The sequence below is a fragment of the Drosophila albomicans genome, chromosome 2L, assembly GCF_009650485.2.
Source record: "Drosophila albomicans strain 15112-1751.03 chromosome 2L, ASM965048v2, whole genome shotgun sequence".
NCBI lineage: Eukaryota > Metazoa > Arthropoda > Insecta > Diptera > Drosophilidae > Drosophila > Drosophila albomicans.
In genome coordinates this window covers 25333182-25347323 of record NC_047628.2, presented here as the reverse complement: position 1 = coordinate 25347323, position 14142 = coordinate 25333182, and the positions used below count along the sequence as shown (strand labels likewise).

The following is a 14142-nucleotide window of genomic DNA, read 5'->3' as shown; positions in this document are numbered from 1 at the left end:
GGCTTGGAAAATATTCGCTCAGCTATATATCGATAAATGGGCACTTAAGTCGATAAGTACATAAAATATACCTCAGTATGTATTTCTCATATACTTTGTAGCATGAATTGCCATGGCCAAAGCACTTAGCGTATAGTAACTTATAAATTTGGTCGGCCAAAGAACGATTATGCAAATATAAATCAATTGACAGGCGGCCACAAATCGCATGAATAAATGCTTGACTAACGGCTACCCTGTGTGTTATGTACATACAAAGGTGTTAAAAATTTCCCAAGAGGACTAATTATGTCTAATTGGTAAACAAAGCAAGTCTGGCAACGCTTGAATTGAAATTATTCATCAGGCAGCACAGTTCAAATATGACAATTGGAATTCATTATATGAATACAAACTTATTCCAATTGGTATCCTTTATACCCCCTATAGAGAATAGTCTACTTCTAGGGTATTCAAAAGGCAACTCATAAAAAGGCGACAGCAAGCAGCGACAACAAAGGAAAACCTTTGCCCATGTGGGGGAGCAAGAAGCAAAGAACTAAAAATGAATCTGTAACAAGTGCGCCTGCAAATGTGCACACACTAACAAACATGCTCTTATGTGAGCAAACACACATACTCGCACATACACATGCAAATAAACATATGTACAGCTGTAAGGCAAAACAAGTCTTGCTCCACTACAGCTGTAGGGGCGCCAGGATGGGGGAGGGGGGAACCCTCATTGCTTTTGCCAGACAAGACAGAATACATGAAGAAGACGCGACAAGAGCCACACAGCATTAAAGGTGTCTGTGTGCGTGTGTGCAGGAGACACGTTTGTAGTGGTAAGTAGATTAAATGCTTGAAATCACCTTGCATTGATATTTTTCATTTTCATTTTAATATTTATATCTGTTTTGTTTTTCGCCTTTGCTGATGTTGCTGCGCTCTGCTCATTATGCAAAGACTTTTTGTTTTTGTTATTGTTTTGCAGCTCTCTTTTAAGGTTGCTTTCTCAATATGTACACGTGTATAACACATATCCACAACACACGCATACATCAATGCATATTTGTATGTATTTTGTTTGATTTGCAGTTGCATCACTTGGTGGATTTTTTAAACCAAATTTGCTGCATTTTTTGCCCCATGTCTTTTTACCTCTCTCTCTTTCGCTTTCAACTCCAGCTCTCTTACTACAATTGTCATTGTAATTGGCTTTAGTTTGGATTATTTATTAATAATAATATCATTGTTGTTATTATGATGTTGGTTGGCTGGGTGATTGACCTTTTAATTGCACATGATTTACGTTTACTTTTATCACACCGTCACACTCTGACACACAAATGCAAGCACACACACACGCTGAAACACGCACGCACACGCATTCGCAAACGAACGGAACGCAGTGCATAAAATCAATTCAAAATTTCGCTGCAACTCTTTGCTTACAATAAAATTTACACGAATTACATGCTCCTCGAACACTTTATCTGTTGTAACTTGTATGTGTTTTTTTATGTTTTTGGCGCTACGCGTGTGTAATGTTTTTAACTAAATAAAGAGCGTCAAGTTGGCATTTTATCCGCCTCGAAGCAACCAAGCGCACCACGACCGTACCGTACGAAATCCAACAACAAATTAAAAAACAATCGTGCCAGTGCTGCCACTCAATTTTCCTTTCAAAACACACCAGGGTGGCAGCGCCGCAACCAGTCCGCTAACATGCGCAGCGCACTTCACGTTACGCAAATTTGCGCGCAGCGTTAACAGACTGTTATCGCTAGCAGCTGTTAGCTGTTAATGTTGGCGCCACCTTTAAAATTGCACATAGTGCAGAAAAAACACTTGAAATATTATTAAGTTTAATATGTATGCTTAATTACTTAATGATTAAAATAGACATAAAAATACAATAGACAAATATTAATGAGACCATTTCTAATACGAAGCCTTAATGAATGAAGCCTTAATTGCTTGTTTTGGCCTTTTCTCTTCGGCAGTGTCACTTCTTAGTTTATGTTCAGTCGCTTCATCGTTTAAGATTGTTTAGCTTCAAGTCTCCACATCCTTTTTGGCATTCGATGGTTCACTGGGCGGCTTGTAGAACCACCAGGCGCCCAAGAAGAACACCACAGAGCAGAGTTTGCCAATTAAAGCCAACAGCCACATGTAGCTAGAAGAGATTGAGAGTTATTATTGTTACTACGATTGGAGGAATAAAATTTACCGGCTAATATAGTAATTATCATAGACTAGACAAGCGCCGCCTGCCTGCTCATCGCAGGACTCGTGCCACAACATGCAAGATTCGTCGATTAGTGCGCCAAAGATCAAAGGAGCTGGAATTGTGCCCATCAGACGCACCTTGATCCATTGCAGACCCAAGGCAAACGAACGCTGCTCATCCTGCACACATCTGCAAAGAAGAAATTGTTTACTAAGAGCTAGAAAGTAAGGTCTTTGCTCACCTTAGAGTAGCAGACAGCGCAGGCATTGTGGCCAGAAAAGTGAAGAGCATCAACACAAAGCAGAGACCCACGAAATAGGAAAGATTTTGGCACTTGGATTCGCACATGACATTCGTTGCTTCAGGCAGCTGCTCGAAACGATTCTCAATGCAGCTGCAGTTGCGATAGATCTTCTGGGTGTCCAGTTGCTGCTCCTCGCTGCAGCCTGCAAAGCAGGGACTGTAGTACATGACGCCATCGGCACCACAAATGGGATCATAGTTGCTTCGACTGCAGCCACAGTTGGCATTGCAAGGAGCCTCCAACGAAATTGGCAACGGATTGGCTTGGAGCGTGGGCACATACGATGTGGTAACCCCAGCAAACGCTGCATTGGGGCAGGAAACCAAGAAGCAGCTGGTGAAGAACGTGGCCACCACGGTGGCCAACAAACACATCTTGATGATGCCGCCACAGGCGAGATTCAGCTTCTTAACCAAATAGCCACCGAGGAAGGTTCCTCCTCCGCCCGCTGGCACTGTAATCAATCCCATGAGCAGCGCTGAAATCACAGGCGAAATGCTAAATTGATTCTCGATCTGTTTGGGCAGAAAGGCAGCGAATCCGGCGATGACCAATCCCTCTGTGGCGCCAGCCAAGTTAAGGAAGAAGAATGTGGGATTCTTGAAGAGCGTCAGCACAGCATGAGGAAGCTCTCCAAGGCGGCGACGTGGCTGCGACTTCGTTTGAATGTCTTCTGTTGCCTTCGCAGTGCTGGTACCATGAGCCTCGGATACTTTGGCCAGCTGCAACTTCTCGGCACCGGGCAGAGACTTGGGATATCCAAAGATAGGAATGGCAATCAACACACAGACCAAAGCAGCAAACACAAAGCCAATCCACCAGGCGCCGATCCACACTTTGCTGTCGCTTGTCAAGCTTAAGCTGTGAAGAGAGAGAAGAGAAATTGATTAGTGGGGAATTTAATTAGTTTGAACTTAGATTTAATATTGAATTCGGCTTCGTCCAATCAATTAATCAACTAACTAGGAAATCAACTAATGTGCGGGGCTATCAATCAAGCTAAAAACTTGATAGTTAAACTAAATAAGCAATTAATCTTAGCTTTAAATAATTAACTTAGATGTCAGTCACTAACATAATGAATGCAGCAATCAATAGATTCGATTATAGAGATGTTTATCAACATCAATCAATTATGCAGTCAATCTCGGTCAATCAATAAATTATTCATTAATCTTATGTTTATATTAACATAAAATATAATAATCTGTTCAAATCAACTTTTCTTTTACTTACTCCTAAGCTATCTAAAAGTAGCAGTTACTCAGTCAAGAGGGTTAATCTCGCATTCAATCTACTTGTTTGTCAATCAATAAGATATTTATTTGCTTTATGTTATTCCAACAACTCTGATTCAATTTCGAACTGATCTTTCAATAAATCAGTTATATCTATTAATAAATCTGTTAGAAAAATGCTGTGTTATTCATATAATTTGTCTCTCTACTTTTACTTTTCTCTGTTACGTTTCTATTAATCGGTTAGTCAATCAAATACTATATGTAATTTTAAAACTCATTAGGCAATCAATCAATTATTCATTCAATTTGAATAACACCTTACTTTTGCACTGATCTCTTAGTTAATTTTAAATCATTTTGTCAATCGGTTACAATATTAAGTCAATCAACAGGTTAATCAATCAAATATACACTTTAAGCAATCAATCAATTATTCATTCATTTTGAATCCCTCCTTACTTTTACTGTTGGTTGTCTAAATTATTCTTAGATATCTTTAGCAATCAGTTACAATATTCAGTTAGTCAACAGGTTACTTCATGAAATATGTAGTTCAAAAACGTATTAAGCAGTCAATAAATTATTCATTCATTCAAAATTCCTTCTTAACTTAACTCCTCTATGTCTTAATTATTCCTAGATCTTTTTATCAATCGCTTCGGAACAGAGACAGTCAACAGGTTACTCAATCAAATATGCAGTTTAAAAACCCCTTAAACAATCAATCATTGCATATCAAATTTACTCATATCTCCTATCTCTAAATCTATCTCTGTCTTTGTCTTTATCTCTGGCTCTATCTCTATCTCTATCTGCTATATTTCTCTTCACTCCTGTCTACCACATTAAACCCGAAGTTCTCCCTTCCTCAGTCGACCTTCTCGAATAGTCATTATCTATTTTTGTATGCGGCAAATAAATTGCAAATTCAGTTAATTTACATTTGGATAAGCCAATTGCTTTTGCCGCGCATAAACCAAATGTTTCATGTTCTTTTCACATAATTTAGAAAGCGCGACGACCGTAAAAGTAGCAACCAGATTTAGTCGCGACGCCTCCAACTCCGAATGTGAATCCGATGCCAACTCCAACTCCGCGGTACTATGACTTATGGCATCACCTTGACAATAAGCTGTGCTGCGGCTTATCCGTGCAATGCAGTGTTTTCCCCTCCTCCTCCGCCTCCGCCTCTGCCTCGTCCATAAGCTGTATACAAATGTGAATCAAACAACTGCCCCGACCACAATCGCAATCGCAACCGCAACCAGAGTTACAACCACATCCAGTGGCACATCCACATCCACATGCTCATCCTGGAATCTCATTCGCACCTTATTTCCTCGTTGTCAGCACGAAATGTTGTTTTATTAGTCTCCGGAGATATTTACGCTCCGGCGTGCTTTGTCCTTTGGCCTCGCCACGTTGTCCTTGGTTACAAATGTCGCGCACAAAATAAGCTCAACGACGTTCCCCGCTCTCCCTCTCCATCTCCCTCTCCCTGTGGGCCATCATTAAAGCCATTTGACTGCCCCTCTTACTTGCCCCCTTCATTCCCTTCAAATAGCTGTGACCCACGCGATTAATAACAATCATCCGGCTTGCACACAACATAAAATACATATGAACAATATATACTTAATACTTACTCAGCGGCATCCACGGTTACAAAGTCCGTGTAAATGAGCAGCAATTGACCGCCGAGCACATAGCCAACAGCTGGTCCAATTATGGCCATCGTGTAGTAAATACCTGCAAGAATGTAAAACACAATTAAATCAATTAAGCATTCAACTGCATAATGCTCTGCCATTGGGCCTAAGAGGCAACGAATAATGCCGAATAAATATGCATAAATGCAAATCGACATTTGACTTCTTGAGACCCTTTTAATAGCCTCAGCAATAATTTCAAATGTAGCAAAATATTTACTTTGGCTAATAAACAGTTAATAAATAAAATTTGCAATAATTAAATTGAATTAAATAATCAAGTACATAATGCCTATCTAAAAAACCTAAAAGGAAACCAATAATATCGAATAAATATGCAAAAATCCATTCAACTTTTGACTGGTTGAGACTCTTTTAAAAGCCGCAGAAATAACTTAAAATATTGCAAAATGTTTGCTTGCAAATGAAATAATTATTAATAGCTTCAAACTTTAAATGAAATGAAGCAATCAAATGCTTAATGCGTCGCAAAGAACCTAAAAGAAAATGCACATTTTCGAATAAATATTGAAAGGTATTGTCAACATTCGACTTGTAGAGACCCTTCAAGAAACCTAAAAAGAAGAAATACGCATTTTGCTAAAAAGACAAATAATAGCTTAACCTAAATAATAATAAATCAATTTAATAAATTTTAATAAAAATTAAATCAATTTAACATTGAATTACAGAATACCCCGCAATAGTCGTAAAATCTAAAGGGTAAAGAATAATGCCTCTAAATAGGGAATATGTTTAGAATATTCGACTGGCAGAGACCCTGCAACTCACCTAAAAAATGCAAGAGAATGTTGCTGGATAAATATTCAAATCTAGTTTCTTTGGCAACATTTTACAGGTAAATTTCTTGAAGCAAGAGAAAGCAATAATTCTAATGTACGAAATACAACGATGTCTTAAATATGTCAACTATAAATTCAAACAATCTAAATCCAGAATCAACAAGTATCCTCAAAAATAACAGCAAATTATTTTTTATCTAGCTATAATTTGCCATTATTTTTGAGTAGTATGTTAGTAAACATTCACAAATAATTGTAATATCTCTGTTATCTGTATAATGTGATTATTTTATGCAGTAAATATCTAGTTTATATCCTAAATTTCCTTTAAAATGCATTTAAATTTCGTAGTTTCTACAACTCACTATTGATATTGTTTGTCATCTCCTTCAGGCTAATTGAAGAGTGGATAAACAAGTTATGAGGCAATTTACAAATACTGCTGTCACTTCTAAGCTCAATTTTCCACTTTGAACTTGGTCCTTGTCAAATTAATTACTCGCACATTGCGCACAGCGCTCAGAATGTGTTGCCACAGAATGCGGCAACAATCGAGAATCGAGAATCGAGAGTGCGTGGTGGCAAAATGGCAAATGGCAATAAGTCAATGCGCTGCGTTTATCATTTGACTGCATCTTAATTTGCATCACAATGCGCAAAAGGACACAGCAGGAGTGGGAGTAGGAGAGGGAGTGGGAGGGGGAGCAAAGGACACGCACAGCGACGACGCATTTAATAAGCTCATAAGAGAGTGGAGAGTGGAGAGGGGAAACAAATGCTGCAGGCAAATAAAATAAAAACAAAAAGCAAACGAAAATCCCCAAAAACGAATTTCAATTGTTTGAATTTGAACCAAAAAAGCAAATGTGAGAGAAGTTAGAGAAGCTGTACGGAGTTGATAAGCGAGCCGAAAGCGAGGCATACGATAAACTTAACTAGGAGGCAATAAATTTCACCAAGCTGAGCTGAGCTGTCGCTTTCTCGCTGTCTCGCTGTCTGTCGCCCCCTTTTCGTTGTTTGCAGCCTGAGTCAGCTTTAAAATTGGGTCAACAAGGGGGGAATTCCCCTCCGAAAAAAAGGGGCGGGAGCAAACACAGTCAACACACAGTATTTACTTCCCTTTGTTGCTTGCCGCGCATCGTCTGGCATTTTGGCAATATGGCAAATAAAAATAGAAATGGAAATAAATATATGCAATGTGTAAGGCACACAACTACAACAACAACTACAACTACAAGATACTCAGATACTCAGATACCCAGCAGCCTTTTGCTTAGTTGAGCGCACTTCATTTGCTTTGCAGACGGAGACGAAAACTTTTCGCCTTATCAATACAGACTGACGAAGAGGGGAGAACGCAAAAGACAGACTTGAACAGTTACCCAAGTAAACAGATGACATCTTTGTGGATACATTCTCATCCAGATAGGTCACGCCCAGCGTAAACAGCGGCGATGCGCCCGCTCCATGCAAAAGTTGAGCCGCAAAGAACAGCCAAACGGTCCAAGTTAGACTCTCGCCCACATCCGCATCTCCATCTAGTTCCAACTCCAACTCGTCATGGCAACTCGCCTGCAAATAGTTGTTGCATTATAAATCGTCGCCAGCAGCGTCATCGAAAATCCAATACCATCGTTTGATTTGTCAATTGTCCCGCGTCCACATCGCAGTTGTTCGCCTCGGCAATCGTCGCCCGATAGCTGCCGACCAGAAAATGCGGCAAGGCAAAGATCAGCGAGCCGAGTCCCATCAACAGCAGCCCAATCGCAATGAAGCACGGCTTCGAGGCTCCTTTCCTTCCGCCGTAGTAAGTCACGGGAACGAGACACACAAAGGAGGCCAAATCGTAGCCACTGGCCACGAGTCCCGTCTGACGAGAGCGGAGTCCAAAGCGACGCTCGATTGTCGAGATGTTCACATTCACAAAACCATTCACAATCAGACCTGTAAATGCAAGAATTTATTGAAATATAATAATACGAAATTTAATAAATTGTCTTTAAAGATTTGTTCATATAAAAGAGACAAGGGAGATTATCCTTGTTTAATCTAGAATATTATGATTTGTATTATTTTATTGAAATAACGAATATAAATCCTAATAACCAGAGCCACAAAGGACTTCAGAGTGGAATATATTAGAAATAATTATTGCTCTTAAACATACAAAAAATAAAATAAATAAATACAATATTTTTGTAATTTAAGAACTTTAAGACTTTAAGAAATAAATGCCAGTTCAATAACAGAATTCACCCGAGGTATATTCTCTTATTATATTATTATTACTATTATATCAATTAAGGACAATATTGTGAAAACATGTTTATTCCTTTTCAGTCCTAAATAAAGAGCCAGGTTTATCGAATTAGCTTTGTATCATCCTCAAAACTAAATTTATTGTGTCATTGTATTCTTGTTTTAAGATAATATTTTAATTATAAAATTATTTTACGCAACCCGTTTAAAGACGATGTCAAAAAGCGAAAATATCTATACTAATCAAAATAAATCACTATAATAAAACTAACATTTTAAAAAGCAAATCATTTTGCATGGACATGCCAATAAGTATGCTACAATATTTTACTTTAGAGCAATCAAAGTGGAAATGAATTATTTAAACAAAAATAGATCACAGATCATTAATTTTTAATAGAAATTACGACATAAAAAATCTTTTACCAACGACATCCTCATAAAGCAAATCAATTCAGAATTGAAGTTTTTTATAAATATGTAATAATAATCATAGATCATTATTTTTTAATACAACGCGTGTTGAAGAATCTTTTACCAATGACATCCTTATAAAGTAAATCAATTCAGAATTGAGAAATTGCTGCTGTTTGGCATCAAAATGTTGACAACGTAATAAGAAGTAGAACACATAAATGTGCGCGTGTCTTGGGCAAACATCTTTTGACAAATAGTTCTTGAATCGAGTTGCATCGTTCACTTGAAGCCAGCCAGCAATGTTTTGACTGGAATCGAACACCGGATATCACCCCCGCACCGGATAAATCCCCCTCGGGCACACTACACGTATTAGAAGCTATTACCGGCAACATCCCTCAATACAAATAATAATAAAAAAAAAAAGAAAAGAAGAACGTAAAAGGAGCTCAACAGATTGCAATACAATCCATAGCAAAGTTAAGAGGAGGGGATTATAAATTAAATATCTGTAGGACAAATTGATTTTGCACATAAATATCAATTTTGCGAGGTGGCGAGTGGCATTCATTGTGTTGCTTAGAATATGACTTTGCAATGGCAAGAAATTCAATTTATTTCCCAATAATCGACCTGCTTCAAAAATGTCCTTTTAGTCACACGCTGGACATTCATCCCCGCCCTTCATCCTGTCCCGCCCCCCCATTGAGACTCTCTCAAGCACCTCATAAGTCATTTACCCCGCGTGGAAAACAGCAATCATATGGAATATGGATCAATTTCCTTATGTGCAAGACGAAGGAAGTGCTCAGGGGTTGGGACTTCCCCGTCTTACAACGCTTTCGGAGAAGGGAGCTTGAAGTCTGGTGAACTGAAGTGCGGTTGCATACGTGACAATCTGGCGATTTAATCGAGTGCAACTCAAGGTTGTTGTGCCTTTAATTAGCCAATGCACTTCAGCTGAATACAAGAAGTCTCAATAAGTGTAGAGTTAATCATATTAAATTAAATAGAACTGCAAAATTAACAGGCTGGAGCTGTCAACTTAGCAAAGAAAATGAAAACAAAGAACAATCTAAATGAAAAATCCATCGAAAGTCAATTTGAGTATTATGTGCTGTTCCTAAATATATTTTCTGAGATGATAAACCCAATTAGGAACTGCAAACTTAACAGTCTGGGGCTGTCAACTTAACAACGCTGCTCTCTTTTAAATTATCCTTAATAATCAGAAATAGAATAACAAACTACATTGTAAACAGTCGCTTTAATTAAATGTATTGAGTATGGAAATAAGATTAATTGTTCAATTCAAACTTAACAGACAGGTGCTGCCAACTTATCAACACAATGTTCTACCTAACTGCCAACTTAGCAACTCTCTTTAAAGCTATAGGAAAAAAGAAAATGAAAACGAAAAACAATTTTAGCGAACAATCCATCGAAAGTGAATTTGAAAATAAAGTTGCTGTTCTCAAATTTCTTTTCTGAGAAGCTAAACCCAATTAGGAACTGCAAACTTAACAGATAGGGGCTGACAACTTAACAATACTGTTCGCTTGCTTTTAAATAATTAGAAACATTCAAAATTTGAATAACAAACTGTATTGCCGCTTTAAATATTAAATATTAAGTGTTTATTTTGAAATGTGTTTGCTATGAAAAAAACTTCAATTTTGAACTGTAAACATAATAGGCAAGAGCTGCCAATTTAACAATATAGTATTCTACCTTATTTCAATAGATAGAACAAAAAAAATAAACATGAAATGCAACTATCATCTCTTCTATCTAAAGTGTACTTTGATTAATAATTATCAATTTTCAAATGTATTTGCTGACATGATGAAAAAAGTGCTGCCAACTGAACAATTTTCTCTCGCTCTTCTTAATTATGAAAAATAAGTAAATGACAGGTAATTTAAAATAACAATGGGGAAAAATCCAAAAACAGTTCGATCTAAAGTCCATTTGAATATTAGGAACTGCAAACTTAACAGAAAAATGCTGCCAACTTAACGCTGACTGCTTTTTAATTCTAAATAAAAGGAAATGACAGGTAATTTAAAATGATAATATAGAAAAATCAAAAAGCAATTCCATCTACAGTCGATTTGAATATTTATTGTCTATTTTAAGTGCCTGATTCTAAATGTATTTGCGAATAAAAGATAACCCCAATTTAGAGCGTAGCCACAATAAACCGTTAAAATGTGATGAAATAAGGAGGGAAAAGCTCGACATGACACAACACGATGCGACACGATGCGATGCGCTGCGATGCGATGCGATGCTGCAATCCCAAAAATTGTTGCGGATGATTTATGTTAATGCCATGTCAACTGATTAATATTTTCGGTCACGTGCCGCCATTCATAACCCATAACCATGCCCCCCATTCGTTCCACACTGCGGAAAGAAGGCAGAGAGAGAAAGAGGCTGGTGAGGGGGCGTGGATGAGGGCGACAGCAGGGAGATTTATCGCAGCACGCGACCTGGCAAACATTTCCAAACGGAGACCAAAGAGAGACTGAGAGAGAGAGAGAGAGAGAGAGAGAGATAGCGTTGAGCCTTGTCATCACTTTGACACCAGCCAGAACTGTTTGGTTTCAGTTGCTTTGGCTTTCGTTGGATGGAGTCCAAGGCGGAAATGCGCTCACGTATGGACAATGTGCAACAGATGCCAAGCGGAGCATATAATCATGGCATGGTTTGTTTGCGGCACGACCAGAAGACATAAATACAACTGCCAGCAGGCTGACACCAATGCCATTGCCATCAGCTAATCCCTGCTACACTGCCTAATCCCGCATCCAGTTTCCTAAAAAAAGCACTTTTGCAATTGGTGAATTTTAATTAACCACATGCTGAATCGCCTACGAATCCGTCTCCACCTCATTTTCCGTTTTGATACAGATTTATATCTTTGGCCACTTGCACTTCCCGTTTGCACCTCGACAACATCTTGAAACTGTTTCCCTTTTGAAACTATTCAGAGAGAACTTCAGTCAGTCAGTCAGTCGGTGAGTGAGTGTGTGTGTGTGTTTTGAGGTTAATGCATCCTCGGGCTAAAAAAGCCACCGAGAAGAAAGCTCCGTTGACTGCCCGGGGCTGATATTAATTATTAACTCGCTTCCCATTCAACAAAATTGTGGCCCAACCCTTGCCCCCAAATGCTTATCTGTTGCACACAGCCTTGCCTTTGCTGCTGCTCCTGCTGCTGCAGTCGAAGTCGCCAACTCCTGAAGCCAACAGCCAACACACAGTGCTCAGCGATGATAATGAAGCGTTCCACTTGCTCAACCCCTTTTACCAAGAAGAAGAATAAGCCCCAGCACAAGCCCATTCCCATTCCCATTCCCCCCTCCTCCACTTCTTTTCCACAGCTCAAGTTGTTGCCAATAGCTGGGCCCATTACCACCTTTAAGTATTTAATAGTTCTTAAAAAAAAAACGCTTGCAAATAAGTTTTGTTAAGGATTTCAGCGAGACAGTAATTGAATTGCAGCTGGGATTAAATTTTTGGCTAATCAGCAACTCCCTTAAGAAATAATTTACTGCTTTACCAACGCTCTCTTCATTTTTCCTCTAATGTGAATTTCTCAAGTAAAGGAATTAGTGATAATTACATTTTTGACAAAATTGATCCTTGTTAATTATGATGACTAATAAGTAATAAGTAGTAATAAATAATAATAAATGAATTTAAAATTAATTACGGTAATTTTTCTATTTGCAAAGATGTTGTATTAAATTCTGCAGTGTTTCTTGAACTGCATTTCTTTTGAAAATGATGATGCAATAATTCGTAGTACACTAAAATTTTCAGGATAAAGCAAACTTATTCAAATTTGGTATCACTAAATATTCATATGAAAAAAAATAGCAAACGAAAATTTATCTATATTTTGCATCTTCGAATTGAAACAATTTAAAGTTATTTCGAAATCTATTAGTGACTTGAAAAACGAGGATGAAAATAAAGGAATAAATAAAATATGTAATAATATGATAGTTAAAAAATGTAATAAAACGAGGACGAAAATAAATGTTGATAAAAATTTAATAAAGTGAAAAATATTTTGAAATAAATAAAATGATTTCCTAACTTGCAAAGTTTTCAAGAAATCTAGCAAAAGCGCTAAAAATACTGGGAACAGTGCAACGGTAAATTGATCGTGACTCAATGAACTAAAACTGGAACTACAAATGGAACCGGAGCTAGAGAACAGCACAATTAGCAAATTACGAATTTGTTGTTTTTGTCAATGATTAAATTCGCGCCAAGTTTTCCATTTAAATTTAATCGGCACTATTGACACACGAAGATTAGATAAAAGATGACTTAACAGTTGGTTAGATAAAAAGTAATATTGTCAATGCTCATGCAAATATTTGCATTACAAAGATGAACTAATTTTTCGCACATTGCCAAGCACAAGTGCTAAGCAAACACAACACAACACCTTCATTTTAATCATTTAAATAAAAATTGCTTTCATTTTGTTGTCGAAAATTGCGCAGAGATTGCAGTTAAATGCTGAGCTTTGAATTGAGCGTGGGCGGATCAGCGAGACGCTGCCACATTAAATCGAATTAAGTTCGACCCACAGTAGGAATTTCGCATTCGCATTCTCCTTCCCCTTTCCCTTCACCGCTTCCGCTTACCTTGCAATGCACCGCCCCAGCAGAGCCAGAAGAGCGCCCACTTCGCAGTGCAGAAACGTTGCAGCCACTGCGGCTGGCAGCGACGCCAGCCAAAGCGCTGCTCTGCCGGCACGGTCTCCAGATCCAGATCCGTGGTAGTTCCTGTGCTGGTGGCGCTGCCAACGCGACTGGAACGCGCACTATTATTGTTGTTCATATTGCTGCGCTTGGGCGCCTGGCAAATGGTTGACAAGTCGCTGGACTCCACATCAGCAGCCATTTTTTCCTTTTACAGTTATTTGTCACTCACACACTGAGAACACAAACGCGCGCGTCTGAAATATTTGCTAACTGCTGCGATCCACACCGAGTGAAGCGCCAAATGCAACTGAAAAACTGAACGCGGCAAAGCTCAGCCTGATGATGCTCGCCACTTTAACAGCGCCAGGATTTAACATTAACAGCGCTCTGTTAGCTGCTGTGCAAAAGCAACCCCATGTGGGCCAAGGCACTCACACACCAACGACGAATCGTTTTGCACTGCGTGT

At 38.4% G+C, this 14142-nt stretch overlaps 1 protein-coding gene and 1 long non-coding RNA gene across 2 annotated transcripts; one reads left to right on the top strand and one right to left on the bottom strand.

Moving 5' to 3' along the window:
- Positions 1-1890: 1890 nt before the first annotated feature.
- Positions 1891-13948, bottom strand: LOC117565920 (solute carrier organic anion transporter family member 4A1). The gene is made up of 7 exons (XM_034245289.2): positions 13616-13948; positions 7903-8216; positions 7655-7844; positions 5407-5509; positions 2457-3380; positions 2216-2404; positions 1891-2161 (listed from the first exon to the last, which is right to left on the bottom strand). The coding sequence occupies exons 1-7, from the start codon at positions 13872-13874 to the stop codon at positions 2041-2043; spliced, it is 2100 nt and encodes a 699-aa protein (XP_034101180.1). The 5' UTR covers positions 13875-13948; the 3' UTR covers positions 1891-2040.
- On the top strand, positions 10660-11483 carry LOC127565020 (uncharacterized). The gene is made up of 3 exons (XR_007954411.1): positions 10660-10864; positions 10931-11007; positions 11088-11483. It is a non-coding gene; the product is annotated as an uncharacterized LOC127565020 (long non-coding RNA).
- Positions 13949-14142: the final 194 nt, after the last annotated feature.